Source organism: Anoplophora glabripennis, unplaced genomic scaffold (genome assembly GCF_000390285.2).
Source record: "Anoplophora glabripennis isolate ALB-LARVAE unplaced genomic scaffold, Agla_2.0 scaffold100, whole genome shotgun sequence".
In the NCBI taxonomy this organism is placed as follows: Eukaryota; Metazoa; Arthropoda; class Insecta; order Coleoptera; family Cerambycidae; genus Anoplophora; species Anoplophora glabripennis.
This window is the reverse complement of record NW_019416223.1, coordinates 872,334-894,904: the sequence shown is the minus strand read 5'-3', so window position 1 is coordinate 894,904 and position 22,571 is coordinate 872,334. Positions and strand designations below refer to the sequence as shown.

Genomic DNA, 22,571 nt, shown 5'->3' with positions numbered 1-22,571 from the left:
TGTTTGTTAATCAAAATCCACGACGCTTGTGAAACGGGAATCTTTTTAGCTTGAACTAAACTGAACGAAACTACTAAACTAAAGCTTGAACTAAAGCACCTATGTAATTTGTATGTTGAAGACCACTATATTTTAAACGTTTTCGATAGTTTTCACATTTTTAGAACTTTTCTTTCTCTTTTTACTAGCAGAATGTGTATCACCTAATTCCTAGTACAACAGCTGGGATCGTTCGTAAGTTTAACCAACCAGACATAGGTTGGTTTGGGACTTATTGATGGTCCTCATCATTATGTCTTTAGAACGATCCAGCTGCTTTAGTGTTGTTAGTCACAAGGAGATGTGTATACACACAGCGTAAGTGGCTCCATCTATCGTGCTACTTTCCACCTACGCCATTCTGTGACCTGCTACAATTTTCTTTCAAGAAAACATAAGTTTGATTATAATATGCTACATTTGTCTTGAATAATTCCTACGTTAATACTAAATTTTAAATATACATATAACGAGCGTTCAAATAAAAACGTGGTCGAAGTTGGCTCTGACACATTGGACGTAGGGAGTAGCTTTTAGCGACCAACTTAACCTCATTTCTCAACGAGCTGTATAGCAGCTGTCAGTTTCAATAACGTTAATGACTACATAACTTTATTTTAAAGAATAATCGTGATAACAATAACAAACAATTAAAAGAGCTGCGGAAAATGTCCACCTCCTTGTTATAACAATAAATTAAAGCAGCTGCTGAAAGTGTCCCCCTCCTTGTTCCAAGCACTTTTCACACCTGTTCCTCAAAGAATTAAAGACATTTTCTAAGATGCTCGGGGTATTGTTAATTTCACGAATCTTGTCTATAAGTCGAGCCTGCAGATGGTTTAAATCAGGAATAGGCAGTTCAAAAATAGTGTTTTTAAGGTAAGGCCACAAAAAGAAATCACACGGCGTAATATCACATGACCTCGGTGGAAATTCATGTTCAGCATTGAGACTTATTAGTCGATTTTGGAAAACTTCCCTCAACATATTCATCGTCTCGCCTGCCGTATGTGCCCTTGCGCCATCTTGTTGAAAGTAAAAGTTTGTAATTTCGTTTTCTTCCAGCTGGTTAACAAAAGGAGCGATAATTTCTTCTCTATACCTTTGCGCAGTAAGAGTACCATTAAAAAAAATAGGTCCATAAATCCTCCTTCGATTGAGAGCACACCAAACTCCAATTTTTTGAGCGTGTAGAGGGCCCTCGACAAAAAAGTTATCTGGTTTTTCAGAAGACCACATTCTCATATTCTGTGAGTTTACGTAACCACTTAAATGAAACCAGGCTTCATCAGAAAAAAAGGTGATATTATGAAGTTCACCGTAGTTGTTTAAAAACCATTCACAAAATACAGCCCGTCGCGGAAAATCAACTTCATGAAGTTCTTGCTGACAAGTTAAACGATAGGAGAACAAACGCAAATCTTTTTTTAACACTGTGTGGCAGGTACCGACTGATACTCCCACCATTTGTGATAAAACACGTACAGAAGTTCTTGGCGCATTTTCCATTATTTGTTGGACATTTTCTTTTAATTCTTCAGTCCGCTTTTTAGGTCGGCCGCTTCCTTCTTTTCTTGTTACACTGCCCGTTTCACGAAAAACATTAACACAACGCTGAACTGCACTTTGAAAAATTTTGTACTCAACAACGCCGGGAAATTGATTTTGAAATTCTATGAAACATTCCTCAATAGAATACTTCCATATTCCATCAATCTTGCGTCCATTTCTAAAGTAGGACTCTATGATAAACACTTTTTGTTCTTGAGAAAACACCATTTTAAACGCTTTTTAAAACGAAAATATTCAAATTGATAGCGGCGATATAGCGCTTTGACAGATGACGTTTAAGTTCATTTGCTATACGCTACGCCCTACGTCCAAATTTTCAGAACCAACTTGACCACTTTTTTATTTGAACGCTCGTTATATTTTAAGGAACTGGTAGTTTTGAAACAATCATGTTTGCTATTTTGATGAACAATAAGAGATATTGTAGCTAAAGTCCGAGATAATAAATTTCAAAACTTTAAAAAATTTGAATTAAATTATATATATTTACAAATAATATAAATTCTAAGAAAAATTATAGATTACAGCAAATATTTCACATAGTTTGACGAAAGTATATACATTTGAATAGAATAAATAATTACGGCAAATAATTCTATGTAAAACTATCTGCTCATTTGATCCAAATACTTTTTTTTTCAGTGTCGACGGGTTTTCCTTGTATCACTTTATAGACTATAAAATCAGTAGAATCCGAAAATTTATATACTCGTATTTATCACTTAGACGCCTTTGAATTTACACTCTTCAGTTGCATTCCATACAACTACTTCCATATAATCCCTTACAAATGTTTTTCCAAATTCTCCTTTCCATTATAAATTTAGTTGTTTTATAGGCTTCCCTTACTAAATTTTGTTGCAGTTTTTTTAAATAAAATGATATACGAATCTTATCAAATAAATATTGACCCTCACTGACTTTTTACTATGAGAAACAATGATTCCATAAATATGGAAAAAATGGAGTTGTATTTCAAATATTGCAGAAGTAACAGGATATCCCTGTAAGGAACGGACCTTTGTATACATTTCATTAATTTTGCTGGGCATTCCGTATTCAAATCAGCCTCCCTAAAACACTTTTCTTTTATGGAACTCCATCCACAAAAAAACTGGGAATTAATCAGGATCTCGGGCGAAAATAAAAATTTCACCAGCCTCCAGACGAGAGTACGATTCTATTGTTAACCGAGCGAAAGAAACTCGTTATTTGCATTTGAATAACACATACGTGGGACGCTATAAAGAGCCCGAGATCCCCACAGTTCTCACCTAGTTATCAGATCTGCAAGTAATTAGCATTTAAATAGTGTAAAAAACGGGCCGCTACTCGTGTACATCCATTAACGTTAAACGGGCTCAGGTTAATAAAGACCTCATGGGCGTGGCGGAGTCACTATTGCCTTTTACATCGGCAGACTGTCGGTAAAAAGGTCGACATTCTCGGTACAGATTTACGGGCGGGTGTAATAATTAGGAAAATAGGTCTCGTTAATCGCTTTCGGGAAACGGTACCGATTCGAGAGGCCCTGACGAGGACGATTTAATTAAAGTTTTGCTCATATACGGGGAGTAATAAATAACGGGCCAATAAGTCACTGGAACAGCATGCGAGGTGGGCGGGTTTCTGGGAGAGCCAGAGATTGACGATGTTTTGGGCGAGAGGTAAGACGGCATGTAATGTAGTAGTGATATTTACAACGCTAATAATAGGATATTTATCTTCTTTCCTTAGCTACTAAAAAATATGAGCTTTGCGAAAAAGAGCGCTGTCGTTTTTGGCCAGGTCTGATGAAAATGTGGGCAAAGTTTAAAGGTACGTACCCCAGGTAAGACAAAAAATAAGGAAATAAATTTAAAATTATTTGAAGTAATACAAGATTCATAATGAGGCCAATTTTAAGTCAAATCATGCTAAAAAACAAGAATTCTAAAGCTCTTATTATAAACGGAAATTCGAAATAGTTTTTGGTGCAAATAGACAAGGCGAAATCGGCGGCCTCGTATGAAAAAATTAGTGGATTCGATTTTTTTGCATAATCACCTCCGTGAGTTGTCCCTGAATGAGGATCAAAATGTTACCGGCCGGTAACCTCGTCACAATTTTTTTAAACTAATTTTTTTTAAACAAATTGCAAAAATAACTTGTTTTGCTCCGGAAGGTATTTTGAGATATTCTAAACAAAATAGTTCCTATGCACTATGCCCCTAAAATCAACGGTTTCCGAGTTATAAACAATTTAAAGTACGAAAAAATGCAAAAAAGGTCATTTTCAAGTCAATCAAGTTTTTGATGTTACTAAAATTTAAAAGTAATCTTTAAACATACCTTGACAAAATACGGAGGAGTTATTTGGTGTAATTACATTTCAATGCGTATTATTTTACCTATTAACAATATACATTTTGACTTGCGAGCCGCGCCGCTCGGGCACTCCACTGTGCGCCGACCCCGTCAGCGCCTCACTTTTTCATATATCTCGACATATATTTTAAAATAAATAAAAAATAAAGAGTAAAATGTCTTAAACTTATAAATATATTTATTGAAGCATACAATCTTCACATTCGTCTGCATTACAACCACATAAAGTAACACAAGTAACATTATTTTTTCTACAACTACATGCTTTAGTTTGGTTTTACATGTTTTCAAACATTTACATCAATCTATCAGGTATTATTAAACATAAATATGGGTAATACTGCACCATTTTCATCTAGTTTGTAACCGAAATTTTCGATATTCAACGTCTGGTATTTAGAGTACGTATATTGAATTTTTCCAAATATACGTTTGCAATTATGCTCTTAATACGTGTAGTTTAAAGACATCAGAAGTACATGGAATGTTTCCTAAGTTTATACCCATTCCACACGTTCGAGAAAAAATATTTAACCTATAGCGGCGCGGGAATTTCATTGCGATATTCGCAAATTCAAAATTAGATATTATTTAAGTAAAGTAGATATATTATTATTATTATTATTGTTACTGTTTAGAAATTTATAATATCAATAAACAAAAAATAATTTTAATAAATAAAAATTCAGCATTGCTAAAATGTATCAAAAAGTGAGATGATGAATATATACACGAGGTTGGCGTACAGTGGAGTGCCCGAGCGGCGCGGCGCGCAAGTCAAAATGTATATTGTTAATAGGTAAAATAATACGCATTGCAATGTAATTACACCAAATAACTCCTCGGTATTTTGTCAAGGGATGTTTAAAGATTACTTTTAAACTTTAGTAACATCAAAAACTTGATTTTTTGTTATTGTTTTTGAGTCTTGAAAATGGCCGTTTTTGCATTTTTTCGTACATTAAATTGTTTATAACTCAGAAACCGTTGATTTTAGGAGCATAGTGCATAGGAACTATTTTGTTTAGAATACCCCGAAATTCCGGAGCAAAACAAGTTATTTTTGCAATTTGTTTAAAAAAAAAAATAGTTTAAAAAAATTGTGACCAGGTTACCGGCCGGTAACATTTTGATCCTCATTCAGGGACATCTCACGGAGGTGATTATGCAAAAAATCGAATCCACTAATTTTTTCATATGAAGCCGCCGATTTCGCCTTGTCTAAAAGTATGTTGCGTAATACAAGAGTTAAATAAAAAAAATCACCACTAATAAATATTCTTGCCTGGTTGTTTCAATTTTTTTTTTTAGTAGGTACTAAATGTAATGTTTGCAAAAGACGCCTTTACGGTTGGAGAAATGTAGGGAAAGTATTAATATTATTCAGCTGCAATGGAGATATTGGTTGATTTTGTTATACCTACGGGCTCTTTATTATATTGGTATTTAATAAACAACCCTTCTTGCTGCCGAAACGATCTGCAAGCGGTATTATTATTATTTTATGAAATAAGTTTTGCCTAACCAGAAATATGTTGCCAAAACTTTTGTTATCAAACTGGCTTGAAAATCAAATGTGGCAGTTTGTTATAAAGATAACAAGAAGCTTTGGAGTAAATTGCATAATAACACAGCCACACAAAAAAAGAAAAGTTGTCTGTACTTTTCATACGACATATGTTATCTGTAGTACTTTTGCCTCCTGACCAAAAAATCGGTGTCAGAATTGAGCTATCACATCACAGGAATTTCCTAACCTCAAAAATACATTTGTTTTTCTATATTCAAATGTTCACTTATATAGTTAAGACCCCGCCCAAAGTGAATCCGTGTTCAGAATTAATGGTTCTTTTTCTAACCTCAAAAAAAGCGGGTCAATTAAGGTCAGATATCACGAATTTTCAAAAAATAACAGATTCGCGCCAAATTTGGTATACGGGGGTTTTCTTGGTCGCTGATCACGGATCTGAGGTCAATTTTGCAAAATTCAAGATGGCGGATCCAAAATGGCCGACCAAATTTTCAAATAATAACAGAATCGCAGCAAATTTGGTATACAGGGGTTTTCGGGGTCGCTGATTACGTATTCGAGGTCAGAATTGCGAAATTCATTTTGTAATATTTTACTTTATAATCTGAATACCCAATCATGTGTTAACCTACTTTTTTCGGCTATATCTCGTTATTTTTTCTGTAAAAGATCTATTCAAGGGTTGAATTTTGTAAATTTGATCTCAGATTCGTGATTAGTGACCCCGAAAACCCCCGTATACTAAATTTGGCGCGAATGTTATTTTTTGAAAATTCGTGATATCTGACCTTAATTGACCCGCTTTTTTGAGGTTAGAAAAATAACCATCAATTCTGACCGCTAATTCACGTTCGGCGGGGTCTTAACTATATAAATGAACATTTGAATATAGAAAAAAAAAATGTTTGTATTTTTCCTAGCACTTTTTCGTGAATTTTTGCTTTTTTTGACCTGTTTTTGAGGTTAGGACATTCCTATGATGTGATAGCTCAATTCTGACACCGGATCAGGAGGCAGAAATACTACGGATAACATATGTCGCATGGAAAATACAGACTAATTTTTTTTTTGTGGCTGTGTAATTAACGTATAAGAAATCATTAAATATGAACAAGATTAATATACAAAAATAATAGCACCTACTCGTAAACATAAAATAAACAATAAAACGATGTAAATATATTTTAAAACTTCGAAGTTTAAATTTAATGTGGCGTTTCTTAAAGGAAAAGAGTAAAAATGATGTCTCTAGCATCAGGAAAACAAGGCTAACCTTCAAAGTTTTCTGTTTTTTGTGTGTATATAACAAAGTTAACCTAAGTTTACATATTTTCAAACGATTATATTCATTTGTTGTTATTTATATATAGCAACATATTCGGATGTAATCATTTCTTTTTAAAAATTATTTTGAAAAACTATAGTTTCAAATGTAACATAAAACAAAAATACAACCATTACTCCTCAATCAATCTAAGAAAATATGAAAAATATTTAAGGCCATTTTTTTTTGTAAATATATGTTTTTATAAAGTACACAGAGATATTTCATCTTCGTCAAAAAAATCATAGGCGTAGAAGTTATATTTTCAGAAGGTAGCTTACTCCTCCATGTCTGGTAATTGAAACGCAACATGGTAAGCCATAATTTTGTGAAATTACGTATATATATTTACTTATGTGTTCTTGAAATATAAAAGAATGTGCTTCCTCGTTTATGTTTTAAGAAATCGTAGTAGGTAATTTTCAATTTTAATCCTGATTTTTATAATTTTGTCTGATTTTAGTTAGGAAGCCCTAAAAATCACACACCTTTTATTCGAATTAATTGTTATTTATTTCTGCTTTCAAAATGCTATCAAACGTCATTGATATTATGTCAGTTAGCGGCAATTCGCGTTGTAATAACAGAAATAGGCTAAATCTGTGGCCAAACCGTATGCCGCTCTGTGCTCATGATAAACAATGCTACTGGCTGTCATAAAAACAAGTGCCATACACTCGACCAAGCAAAGTCTCAAACTCGCTCACACATGCACAAACGACAATGAAATGCACATCCCTTAGCAAAAAACTCGGATTGTTCACCGGCACGAGAGGCCGACAGGGCAGGTATTAGGGTGCCGGTAGGCACGTATCGAATACATTGATCGATGCGAAGCTTCAGATCAGAGACAGAGATGTAAATGTTATTGTAGGTACTATTAATTATTTTCTACAATCGCTTTCTTTATGAGTAAGAAATTATTATTTTATTTGGCTGGTACTTATCTCGTACTATACGCATATATTTTATGGTAGTTCCATGTGAAGCGTTTAATGTAGAAAAGCATACCCTTTTTGTTTCGTACTATTAAGCAAATACTTACAAATACATTCTCTTAATGTAGAGTCCAATTATACGAAGGCAACTGTTGTGTCACTTTTGTTTGAATAAAATTACATAAAAGAGCCAACCCTGTACCACGTTGCAGCCGCCCTAACATTTCTGATCCCTAGTTATTAATAAGTCAAATTCTTGGTTTCATATAGATCTAATAGGTGTGTGAATGTAGAATAGTATATATGTATTGCGATATAAATGCAAAAAAGTGCTAATTACTCCCAGGTTGGAAAAAGTTCAAATGCGAGAGTAATTCGCATTTCTGCACAAGTTGCACCCTATACTTTTTATTAGGTCCCAGATTTTAATGCAGATCTTGCTATTTACTGTATAAGATCTTTTTTTTTGTAATAATATTTTCTTGTATGAATTTTTCACTGGAATGTTTTCAATATCACTGTCCATTTTTGCACATATTAAATTTAACATGGACTGACGTTTGTTCGACTTGTGAAAATACAGAAACACTTTTTGCGACACGCTTGTGTTACTTTGTAGCACACTTATGCCATTTTTTCGTCGTGTGTATGCACTAAGTACATACAAAAAAGCATGTTCTGAATAATGGTACAAAAAATATTTTTCCGCAATTACCATACCCATGATGTCACCGAAAGTGAACTATTTGTTTTTATTTGTATAATAAGGTATTACGAAACAAGCAACGGCTCCACAAGTGCGGTTGCCTCCGCTTCGGCATCGACGGACAAATTTAAAACGTGAATCCGCTAATTGACAGCTGATTAGATAGGCCCATCCCATTAATTCGGCCAAGATATATGACTCCGAAGTGGTCAGATCTAGGAACGAAAGGCTTCCCGAGGCATCAGATGGAGATAAAAATTAATGAGCTCTAAAATATCTAGTTCCAATTAACCGGGTAGGATTGTAAATTTTTTATATGGCACTAAACATGTTCTTGTGTTCTACTAAACGATAACGATCAAATTAATTTCGTTAAGTAATTCGTAGCGTATATCTGTTCGTATCACGGCTTTTCTGACTTTTATGGTAACGTAAAGTTTAAGGCATTTGCAATTAACTGTAAATTTAATGGATTCGTTTCATATCTGAGATACTGTTGCTCAGGTTATTTCGAAGTCACGAATATTCGGGGTGATTCAAAACTTTTCAAAAAAAAAAAAGAAAAATTAGGAATGTGTTCAGCTCCCAAATAAGTATATCATATATCTTTCACATTTTTTTATTTTTTTTTTAATTTAAATTTAATTCGAAGATCAAACCATTTCTATTTATTACTTTTTACACTTTTATTTAATATTACTAAGTAGTAAACCTCACATAATTGTAGAACTACTCCCTTCTCAAAAATTTTCATATCACCTTTTTTTTCTAAATATGTGATTTTAAATACAATGCAATCATGAAAATCGTTTGCTAAACAAAAATGCCAAATTTCCTGTCATTAATCTTTATCGGACTTGTAATTAATTTTTAGAATAAAAAGAAAGATATTTTTTCGTAAAAACACCACAAGATGTTCCAGGTAGTGACCGAATTTTCTAAATATCTAGTGTGTTGAATTTCTTATATATACAGGGTGTCTCATAATTACCTGCCAACCCTGAACTGGCCGATTCTATGATTAAAACTAAGTACAAAAGTTCATATGAACATGGGTCCGGAAATGCTTCCTAAGGGCACAGGGACCCATTGAAGAGGGAGGAATGGAAATCATTTTTTTGCAATATCTCTCAATCGCGTTGTGATAAATGAATGAAATTTGGTATACACAGCTAAATTTTGATGAGCAATTTGATGGACTAATCCATTTATTTCCACAAGGTCCATTGGGGCGGGTACGGGGGGGCCCTTGGTACTTTGCGTGTGTAACTTTTTCATCTTTGACTTTTTAACAAATTGGACAGCAAATTCCGTTTTCCCGAACTGTTTTGCGTTAAAAAGGTACTCTTGTTTCAAATCGTTATCTTTAACGGTTTCTGAGAAAATCGCTCTTGAATTAATCCCACTTTGGTCAATTTCATAGTAATTTAAACAAATAATAATAATAATAATAATAATTTAATTTAATTTTTTATTATTACTTTTTTTTTCCGGACCCATGTTCATATGAACTTTTTTACTTAGTTTTGATCATAGAATCGGCCTGTCCAGGGTTGGCAGCTAATTATGAGACACCCTGTATACAAATTCACTGGATTTATATCTTTCATTAGATAAGTCATTATCCTAAGATTCATCATTCTGCATCGAACGTCTTCAGGGATATTTTAGAAAACAATTTCTTTTTAATTTAACATCTCGAGAACTGTTGATTTGTGGACCATGCTTATACAACTTTTTTAGTTTAAAATTATTAAAATAACCGCCTCTTAATGTTTGTGGATGTACTTAATAATAATTATCACACAAGTGTAAATAAATAAAGGAACAAAATGAATATTATCAAAATATCTTCAGAGAATTCATTTAAATTCAATTTAAAACTGTTTATAAGGCATTCACGCTCGTTATTTTCTCATCTTTGACATGACGAAGTATTTGCTGATGCACGTTTACATTTATTTTAACTCATTTGTCAGGATAAGCCTTTTAATCCGATTTAATAATTCAGAGACATTTATGGTCACTGCCTTTTCGGATAATAACATATTTAAGTCTCCTACCTGCCAACCCAGACATTCCTGCCATTCAGGCCAATTATTAATATCCTACCGAGGCAAAATCAAGTCGTACACTGACAAAAAAAATATAAAGTAATTATACTAACTTATTTATAGTGTTATGAGTATTATCTAAAGCGCAAAAACGAATAATAATTATTATTAAAAAATAACGATCTTTTTAAATTTTATTAGAGTTCGGGACTAAGTCGGATGATCATAGCCGTCGCGTTAGTTTTTCGCTACAGCGCATCCTAAGAAATCGGTAATAACGGCAGTTATTGGCTTCGCGTTTGCTTTGTGTATACGTGTTTTAATATTCTAATAATGTCAAACGCGCTAAGGGATAAAAACGACATTTCGCTGATAAAGCACGAAAATTTATTTATTTTTATTTATACCTACAAGCCGACGAAAACCTCGAACTAACTCTAATTATTATATTATTAGGTACTGTGCGTTAGAATAAATATAAAATTTTCGAAATACTTAAAAATACACCTCATAATTCCCCGTAAAACTCCTAACTACATCGAAATAACTCGAAAAAAAATCAAATTACTTCTAAATACAATGAAATGCGTGGAAATATTACAAACACTTTTAAATTTTATGAAATATCTCGAAAAAACAATAAGTACTTTAAGAAACGAAGACAACATTTTAAAAACTTCGAAAAACATCAAAATCCTCTTCTGTCTCTAACTTCAGATCGTTGGCCTTTGGTCTTTAATAATTGACCTTTGGTGTTCAATCACTGATCTTTGAACTCTAAACATTGAAGTTAGTAATTTCATCCTTGCCTTTGATCTGACTTTTGGCTTTTGTTAATTTTGTTTTTTATGCATTCTGCTTCTTTGACTTTTTTGTTGTATTCTAATACCATTCTTAATTATTTTAATGTTTTTTGAAGCCTTACCACTTTGATGTTTTCCTTTTTTTATAATTCTGAGATTGATTCCACGGATTCTGATTTAAAACTGTTTTGGTGTACGTTGATGCATTCTGAAAGCATTCTTATGTATTATAGGGCTGTTTACTTTATTTAGAAGTTGTTTGTAGGTACGTATTTTGAAGCTTTGTAATATTTCGTGTAGGTATCTCAAAAAATTTCATATATTTAGATATTTCCACGTTCTTAAGTTCTTCGAGGCATGTTGAAGTATTCAGTTTGAAGTTTTGCAAGCAAATATTTCAAGGTTTTCGAAGTTTTAGAAATATTTCGACTTATTCAAGATTGTCTGGGATTCACGATTTCCATTTTTTTGCAATAATTTGCGATTTTTGCAAAATTTTTGGGTAATGAGGCTCAACCGACTTTAGATTCAAATTCGGCTCGACAAAATTTATGAGAACACTTGTTCCAATCTAGAAAATCTCTTCCTAAATTATATCACTCATTAATGTTTTTTTGCCATTTTCTGTTATTTTTTTTGTTTTTTTTTTGCAAAATCTGTGGGGGAATACAGCTAACAGACATCAGACTCAAATTCACGTATCATAATACATAAGAAACACACTTGAGCAAGATCACAAAATATTTTTTCGAATTTTTTTTGGTGATTTTTCGCTATTTTTGGGTAATTTTTCGCTATTATTTTACGATTTTTGCAAAATCTGCGAGGGAAGCAAGCAGCAAAGACTTCAAATTTAGATTGAGCACATCAAAATACATAAGAATCCCAATTGATCAAGTTCAGAACAAATTTTTCTGAATTTTTTTTTGCTCGCCAGTGATTTCCAACAATTTTTCACAATTTTTTGCCAAGTACTCAAAATTTTGGGGGTGTTTGATAATTGGGTAAAATCAAAGGTACAGACAATTTTTTTTTGTGTAGGTATCTGTGTTATTTTGAGGGAGAAATTGATTAAATAAAATTTTAATTTTCTGCACATCTATGAAGTACGAGTATACTCTCCGAATATGAATTACAAAAAAAAATGCTAAGTCAGCCCATTGTATGATGATAAATTCATTAATTTACGTGAGTTGAACAGGAGTTTTACCAAAATTCATCAATGATGTTCAAAAATGCTTCAAATTTTCGCCGCAACTCTCTTTCTAGAGTGGTACTTGTGGAATTTCTTAGTCTCGCCCACAAAAAACGACACACTAACGTATATATTTAAAAATGCATAAATGTTGAATAATTGGAGACCCGTCGTCGGCCTCTGGAGTAAATTAACGGACTTACCTGGCCACCGGCGTCATCCTTAAAGCCAATGCCCGGCTGAGGCAGAATCCGGCACCTCCCGTGGCGAACCAGAACTTGATTTTTTTCTGAAAAGAAAAACACAAACGCAATTAGGCGTATTACGAATCACCCCGGGATACCAAAACATTTAACATCGCCCGGTAATTTCTCGATTTTTGTCGAATGAAATGAAGGAGTAGCCGTCAGTTTACGATATTTATTGAGGTGGAATGGCGCGGAGATTAATTTCGTATTATTAAGACGATAGGGCAGTTCGTAATTTATGAAGGAAAATAAATTCTATTCGAATAGATTGATAGCACACTTATCATATATTACACGCCGGAGACGTCTTAATAATTGTTTCATTTTCGACGTGTTCATTTATCTTTCGATGATGTAACAGAGCCAGGCGAGGGTTAGATAGTTGTATGGCTAAATGTTTCACTTAAGCATTATTCGTCTTAAATGTAATGCTATTTCAGCTGCAATAAAAAATTACACTATTTTTTCTGTTGAACTGAATAATTACTCGAAAATCAGGCTTTTTTCCAAAAACATAAGAAAGTAGTAATTTGCAAAAAATTGAAAGACGAATCCGTAAATATCAGGGTTGTGGCGTACTAATTTATTTAGAAAAATATGCCACCGATAGGAAAAAAAAATAGGAAAAACCCTCAAATTTTGGATTTTTTTTGCCCACAACTGAGAAAAAAATGTAGAAATTGTGAAACAAAACTTTTCCATAGATAGTATACAGTATTATCTTATTTTTGATGTAAAACTAATGTAAGTTTTGAACATAGTACAGCTGTATTAATTAGAAACACAAACCAATAATTGCATTTCTATCTGACTTGAGGATTAATGTGGCAACGTCGCAATCAGCTGACAGCAAGGAGGGAATACATTTGAAAGACTTGATAAAAACGAAATTGATTTCAAACATATACATTTTTCCTAAATCCCATGTACATTGTTATCAACAATAAATTATCCACAACAGATGATTTTTTGTAATGTTTTTAAAAAACTAGATTAATTAAAGAAGACTAGGAAGCTGTGATATATTTATTGGAATAAAAAATACAGCTGATAAATCCTTTTAAAATATTTAATGGTTTATAAAAACATCGTAATCATTACCCAGCAATATTTAGGGTTACATAAAGTTTTCTTTACTTGATTAATATAATTAGTAATACTTGAGATAAAAGCATTTGTACGGAATAACAAAGGAACATAAATATTTCTCAGCAAACTTTATATCTAAAAAATTAGTTATAGTTGCAAAGCTATTGTAACATTACTAAAATAGATATTAAAAACACGAACAGTAAGTAATAATGTAATTTCTATCACAGAACCTTCAAAATTGCATCCAACATTTTCTTTGACTTGGAGGAGAGATGGGCGCGAGTGTCATTTCATTTCTTTAGAACTAAATTAACATAATTCTCGTTGTTTTACCAGTTCACATGATTTACGGATTTTAAATAAAGGATACAAATCTTCGCGAGGATAATACAATATATTTGCTGTATATAATAATTATATTGTACATAGTTTACACACAATACATTTTTGAACGCGTACGTATCTTTACCCGAATTTGACGTGCAATATCTCCAATATCCGAGGTCTGTAGGCAATGTGTACAACTGCTAGTCAATTATTAGCGCTGTTGCCACATCTACATAGTCTTTTCGCGTTCATTAAATATAATTTAAAACTACTTAAATATGATATTTTTATGTTGTTAATTAGTCAATATGTATGCTCATATGAGTAGATTTCTTTGCTATATATAGATAATGTTTATCGCAAATAATTTCAATAGAATTTAATTTTTTCAAATTGGCAGCGATATACTTCCTTAACAAAGCGTCTTAGATAAAAACTTTATAGGAGAAACGCCCCTTAAAATTCACCAAAGAGTACGAGGTTTCACTTTTGGCCACCATTTGTGAATCACCCTGTATAATGGGAAGTTCATAAGAAATCATATTGAACTGAAATTAAATCAAAATCATAGGTACATTAAACAATTTGTTATAGATGAAAAATAAATAACGAGGCACTTTAAATACAGTCATGATTGATGATGTAATATGATATCAAATCAAATATGGAAAGGAATTAATACTATTCGATCATCATGTTAGGATATTATTGTATGAAGACATCATGTTTTTGTAATCGTTTTTTATATTGATTAATTTATTTCTCTATTCGATAAGATACCAACAAAGATTTACAGTTGTGGAAACTAAGTTTAAATTATTATCTAATAATTTATACAGATTGTCCCACCAGGAATCGCCGCTATCGATATCGCGAAAAGTACTGATCCGATAAATCTGAAAATTTGGCAACCTAAAAAAGGGAGTAGGGGCAACACAGCTGAAATATTTAGAACTTTATGGCACTTTTGGTTTCGTATTATCTTTCTTATTTTAAATGGGACACATATATTATCGCATTTTCGGATTCTACGTGAAATTTGAGGGTCACTATACCTAGGAGGTATAGATTTTGCGATATTAATTTTTAACGAAAAAATTTGACAGATGCAAGGGATGGAGATGCTAGCAACTCTTTTCAGGAGCGCGGTATCAAGTGGATTTTTGGTACCTTTAAAGGGGATGTAACACTAAATCATGGTGTTAAATTAAAACATTTAATACTAGGTGTTTCATTTTTGCTGTTACATTTTTATAGTTTCAAACATTTATAACTTAAACGGAACACTCAGTATTTTACTCTATCGTATGCAGATTGAAATTTCATTTCAAGCCATATAAGTATTGTTAGGGTTGCCGTTACTACTTTTAGAGATATTTGCAATTTTCTATTTTTTTGACAGTTTTTCTTGTATCAGACTTGTTATCAAGCTGTCAATAACCAGAAACACTCCAAGAACAATTAAAATGACATTTGTCAAGATAGTTTTCAAATTGTTGTTGTGTCTGTGATAGTTTTTGCTGAAAATTTAAATTAAAATGTTTGGGGATCGTGCAAGTACTGATGAGGCTTATTTGTTTGTTAATTATGGACAATGTGACAAAGTAATTTCAAAAACCTGTAGAGAATTTGCTGTTCGATATCCAGAAAAACAAGTTATTTTCGAGTGATCATTTCCTCAAATTTAGAACATTGAAGGACATTCAAAATACATCAAAAGTAAAAAATATCTCAAGATTACCTGAAAATTCATCGAAAATGTACAAATTCATCTAAATTTAAGTAGTTGGAAATGTCTATGACCTAGTAAACAAAGGTCAAAGACGGAGGCCAAAAAAGCAAATGGCTCCGGGGTGAATAACTAACTAATAAGTATGTAGAAAAGGGCAGATTCGGAATAACGATGATTGAATTCAAGATGTCTGGCACAAAAACTACAATAAAAAGAGCTACTAATTCAATCTATATCTATCTAGGTGTACAATTTTGGATTTAGTCGGGTATGTCAGTCAAAATTAACAAATAAGACTCGTTATTCAGTTCAAGCTTTCAGGTACTTTATTGTATCTTCCTCAGGAACTCTATAACGGTTGCAATATTATAGAAAACTTTAAAAGCACCAAAAGTTTTCATAATATTGTAACCGTTAGTGTTCCTGGGGAAGAGACAATAAAGTACTCGAAAGCTTGAACTGAATAAAGAGTCTTTGTTAATTTTGACTGACACCCGACAAAATCCAAAAAATATATATAGTTCTCAACCGTTTCGTCTATATAAAAAAAACATGAATATAAACTAAAGAACAGTAACTATTGAAAAGAAGGGAATTGAATGAAAAAAGTACCTACATAAAAAAGCCAATTGAGTTTGGTTACAAACTAAGATTGTTTTTAGAAAACATATTTTGATAAAAATCATTGCTTCAATTTTTTAAATCTGTGTGTTAATCCCAAATTTTAATCAGAATTGATCAATTAACATAAAACTTACTGATTATTGAACAACAATCTTTAGCGAAAATGAAAATAGTTATCATTCTTCTGCTATTATTCTTTCAGTCATCATTCCCTCCAATTTTAGAAACTGCCTTATTAAACAGAAGGATGTGGCACTGCTGGAAGTTCTAAACGAAAATTTGCCGGCTCTTTCCAAGCATAATTTAAATAACCCTCATTTTTTATCATCTGGTTTTCATCACTCAGACGTACCACGTCTCGTTTACAGCAATACGAGAGCGTCAATAATTTTAATTGCCAAGTTTAACATGAAGCAGATCTCGCAGACCTGTCCTTGCGCAGGCGAGCATTAAAAAGATAATGGCAAAAAAGCACGAAGTACGGAAAAAAAGCGATTCCCATCTAAGCAGGCGCGGTTAGATGGGCACTTGTCATGGATGCTTTTATCTAGATGGCATAATACCCGACCAAGGCAACTGTGATTTCCTTCGACCGAGGTCAACATGTTAAGTGACCAATCTCGATGCGGCGATATCAATTCCGTTTAATTAGATTGAAAACGTCAACGATTAGTTACACATTCGAAAGGACTTGCTCTGATTTATTCCAGACACGCAGGATATTTAACGGTGACAGCAATAAAATTAATTATCCTTATATGGGGGGTTTGTCGCCGCGAGATTCGAAAGTTTTCGACCGCGGAGCAGTAAAATGATTTTGCTCTTGTTTGTTGCTTGTAATTGCACTTGCTTCTAGGACCAATTTATCACTTTCTAGATACGCAATGGGAAAATACGCAGCCATTCGCTAAGTCAAAGGAATGTTTTCTAAGATACTATATTTATTCAGTTTAGTATATCTTCCTACTTTTATATTTAAGATTAAGTAGGAAGTGACTTACTTATGTTTTGTACATACCACCCAACTAACACAAATGCTACTATTACATCACTTAAAGTTATATAACTGTTTTTTTAATAGCAACAAATGTATCTTTTTAGATTTTTAATGCCTTAATAAGGTGTTAATTTGTTCCTATAGCAATTTTGGTATATAAAAAGCTGTTAGAACATTCTAATAGTAAAATTATACAACAATTTTATAAAAGCTTTGTTAGAGTCTTATAAACGTGGTAAATGAAACTTCTATAAAAGTTTAAAATGTAATAGCTGCTTCCTTGTTTTTTATAATCTCATAAACACTTACCAGTCAATTTTTAAAGCATTAATACAGTATATTGATTGCACTGTTAATGTTGTATAACATTATCATTTAAATAGACTATATGACTAAATTATAAATAATTGTAGCTTTTTAAGTTAAATAATATCACAACAAGCTTTAAAAAAGATTCTATAAAAGGGTTATATTACAGCTGTAAGCAGAATAGTTTAAGTAGTTTCTTCTCAACTAAAAAGCTATTTTTGAGAGATGCAGCAATATATATTGTACTTATAAAACTATTAAGTATATAGTAAAGCTTTCGAAGGCATAAAAATATTTATAGAGATATTGTCCCTAACCTAAAAAAATTTGTGAATTAGAAAGTTTTAGTGTTAATACACTATTACAACCATTATGGCGATAAAACTTCATGTTGTTTTCTAAACTTTAAATACCTATTATATGTTATGTCCTATAGTCTGTTTAGAAATGAAAGAGAGTAATAAAAGCTTATTATGTATGCAAATCGTAAATAAATGTAGTACTGGTGCTTATATTCAATATTTTTATATTATGTAGTTTCGGTATAGATGAGGTGTACTTTTAAAAAAACTTTGTGCGATCGGACTGTACTAAATTGTAGCAGGTAGCTAAAATTTAATCCCCGACAATCCGTCTTTGTCTATGCCGCTTCAATTTCTCGGTCCATTTCTCTTATAAGTAAACAATATAAAAACAGCATTTCAAAACATGAGGCTACCTGAAGCATCATAACCGGGTTAAGAGGGTTTTTAGTAATTCAAATAAAATTATTCAATATTATTATCAAAATATTTATTTAAATTTAATGAATAGACTTTTATTCCACACAAAAATATATGTATTTTGAAAATTCAAATTATGGTGAGTAAATGTAGTGTTGTATAAATGTACAATAAAGAAAATAAAAAAAGTAGGTATATTAAAATTCATCCTCTGAATATTCTGATTAATTATCTTCGTCTCCTGGATTGATAACGATAGGTTCCACAGTAACGTCAATTAAATTATCGAGTTCCCACATTTTCTCCTCTTCTTTTTGTACATGATGCATACATCTTTGCCAGTTATCTGCAGTTACTCGTTCCAAGGAATTTTTTAACAAAATTTTCACGTCACTTAATTTAAACGTCGTATTATTTCGCGCTACATCTCCTTTTACCTGCGCCCAGGCTAATTCGATTGGGTTAAGTTCACAGTTATAAGGTGGTAATCGTAGTACCGTTATTTGTCGATTTGTTGCCATTTCATCGATAACATATTTTTTCTGATCTTTATTAAGATTGACAAGTGTCAAAAGTTCCTTTTTCACCATATTTGTTTCAAAAGAAATGTTTTTTCCGGATAACCATTGAATTATATCGGCTTTCCTCCAAGCAGTCGTAGGAGTCCGCTCGGTCTACCGACTGGCATTATCCATGACAATTACAGACCCCGGAGGAATAAGATCCAACCGCCATCTACAAAATCACTGGCACTACTTATATGTGTCACTATTAATCTTCGCCCTTTACCTGAAGGTGCCTTGAACCCTGTTGAAAGTCCATTCAAAAATGCTTGTCGAAAACTTTTTACATTTCTATCTTGCCATACTTTTGTTACAGTATAACCCTCGTTGACCCAAGTTTCGTCTAGATAATAAACATTCCTCCCTTCGTCACGGAATTTTCTAATTGATCGTAAGTAGGGTCTTCGCCATCAAATAATTTCATCTTTATCGATAAGAACTGACTTCCCGTTCTGCTTTTCCCAGCAAAAATTCAACTCTCGTAAGACGGCCCATAATTTGCTTCTACTGATTTTTGGCAAATCGTTGTCCTCTGAAAGTTCACTTAAAATTTTGTTTAGCGTTGGTATTTCTTTTTTAAAATAAAATGAGTGTACTTTTCTGCGAATGACATTTTTGAAGAAATCATCTATAACGACTTTTGACCTCCCTGTAGATGATTTTGGGGGATTTACAGTATCTTGTTAATTTTTTGTTTCCTTTAAAAGTCTGTAGATAGTCGATTTTCCAATCCCTGTCATTTTTGTTAGCATTAGTGTTACCCGATAATTACCTGAAACGAAATATTACCACGCCCATGGCCGGTTCTTATCTCGGAGTTTTATTACTCTCTTTCATTTCCAAACAGAGTATAGGATATTATTAGTTACCCTTCAGGAAGATACTGAAATTATTAATTTTAATCATGTTATTACGTTCAAATAAGCCCTTTATTATTTCAAACAAACCTGCCAAGTTTCATTAAAATCGATGAACGAGTTTGTTTATATGATACGTTGCTTTTACAGTCACTGCAAAATTATTTTGTGCTGCAAACAACAACACTAAAAGTACTGTTATACTGTTTACTGATTATAATTTCGTATATTTGTCTCTTCTAAACTCTACTAGCAGTGCTATTAGTTAAAAGTAATTTATCATTCAAAATCTTCAGAGCTTCTTTCAGAACATTTTAAAATACAAGTAAGCACTTACAATGTCTACTAGTCATATCATCTACCCATCATACTTACATACTACGAGTACTTTATTATCTGTTCTGTTGACGCCATTGGAATTGTAGCAGGAAGCAGTTTACGCAGAATTTTTAAACTGACAGTAGACAACAAATTACTCTACAAAATACTATATAAAATATTTAAAATCTTAATTATTTTACAACAGATTTATAGTTACTGTGGTAGAAGTATTCTCCTAGCAGCCATAACATGCTTGGAACAAGATGTCAGCCATATTGTATATGTATCACGAAATAATTAGTTTAATGAATTATATTTAATAATTTGGTATGTACATATTCTTTATTTTTTTTATTGAATCGAAAATTGTGACATCATTTTTCAAAAATTATTACAGACGATTGCTAAATCTGTTTAATTTTAAAGGCGTTTAGTTTTTTTTAAAGGTATCATGATATATTTCATCAATAAAATTTTTTTCGCAAGTAGTTTTTTATTTTCTAGATACATATTTAATTTTATTGTGTATATCGGTAAACATTAACTCTTGAGTACCTATCTTATATGGCCGACAATCAGCAATAGCCCAAAGCTTTCAGTTTTATTATTAATAAAATGATTTAGAATAGAAACGCATAATTATAATGCTAAAAAGTTTTGTTGCAGTGTATATTGGAAACATTAATACAACATTCATCGCTTTCAAGTTGGGAAAAATAGCTTTTATAAAACATGTATAAACCTTTTTTTTGGAGACAATTATATCAGCAAATTTGATTTATAAGACAATATTTTCTGTATAAAGGTTTAATAGTATATTTTACAAATGCTGTAAGAATGTAATAACAGAACACTAATTAGTGAAATAAATATTGTATGCGTAGCTTTTATAAAATGGTTTTATAAACCGCGCCTATTTTGGATTTATAAATGCTTATTTAATACTGAATAACTGTTCTCAATATCTCTTAATAAAGCTTTTACCTGCGGGAGAGTGGTTATATAGATATTCTTAAAGCTTTTATAAACTTATTTGTACTTGGGCAAGATTCCAGGATGATACATTTAATACTTATAAGAATTTCATTAATTTAAATCAAAATGTATTTAATATCTTAACGAAGATTATCTACATCTTAATCAGACACTTCCATCAAAATTATTTTAATAAACTTATGGCCATTGAACTAACACTGCCGTTAACCATACATTACTTGGACAAAAATAATACAGAAGTGGTGCCGTTGAATTCATTTTTAGGGATTTCGTGTTCAACACGGATATTTTCTTATACTGAGTGTTAGGAGGATAACTCAGTTTAGACTTTAAACATACCTCTTTTATGTTTTTTTTATTTTGATGTGTACTATCATCTATTAAAAATATGGCAGCCAGATTTTAACACACTGTACAGGGTGTCCCACTAAAGTCGGTAAAGGTACGATATTAGAGAAAGTATAGGCCGTAGAGCTTCAGGAAAAAAATATTGATTAATAAATCGACCAAGAAAAATCCTTGCAAATAGTGTTCAAGTTCGTTGTTTCACGTTTTCCTAACAACTTGAAGTAGCAGGATAAAACTTTTTATAGGTTAGTTTGAAGAGTATAAAAATAGATACATTTTGACGTCAAAAAGGGTTCGATATCTTTTTTTGTTATCAAGTTATTCGCAAATTAGTGAGCAAAAAATAAATAATGATAATGAATTGAGGAACACGACGCTAACGAAGACATTTAATTGCCAAAACAAAATGCGTTTATAAAAGAACCTACCTAAACCCATGCAAATATGTAAATAAATAACAATCTTGAAAATAATAAAAACAATAACAAACACATATTGATATTATGTAACGAAAGAACAATTAAATTTTAGCAAATGTAAAAATGTTTATAAATGCTCGAAATACGTACCATTATTTTCAATGCAGGAATTTAACCTTCTCAACGTGCTTTGGTAGGTTCTTTTATAACCGCATTTTGGGTAATTAAATGTATTTTCGTTGGCGTTGTGTTCCTCAATGCATTATCCATCTATGGTTAAGTGACAGTTTTATTTAAGACATGATATTTGAGTAGTGAGACAAACAAGAAAAGTTTTCCATTGACTCTTGAAACAACAAACGTCTACACTTTTTTAGACTAAACAGATTTATCAATAAATACGTACGGTGTAGAATTAAATAAATGTCTACAGCACACGACGAATATGTCTGAATAGAAAAAGGTCGATTGATTTTTAAGAACGTTA

At 32.0% G+C, this 22,571-nt stretch overlaps 1 protein-coding gene across 1 annotated transcript in view; it reads right to left on the bottom strand.

Annotated features, from left to right (window-relative positions):
* The window catches only part of LOC108907799 (fringe glycosyltransferase), a 191,230-nt gene that overhangs the window by 50,179 nt on the left and 118,480 nt on the right, over nucleotides 1-22,571 (bottom strand). Inside the window, exon 6 of the mRNA XM_018711599.2 lies at nucleotides 12,733-12,818. Coding sequence (XP_018567115.1) covers nucleotides 12,733-12,818 — 86 coding nt within the window. The remainder of the gene's footprint in view (nucleotides 1-12,732; nucleotides 12,819-22,571) is intronic.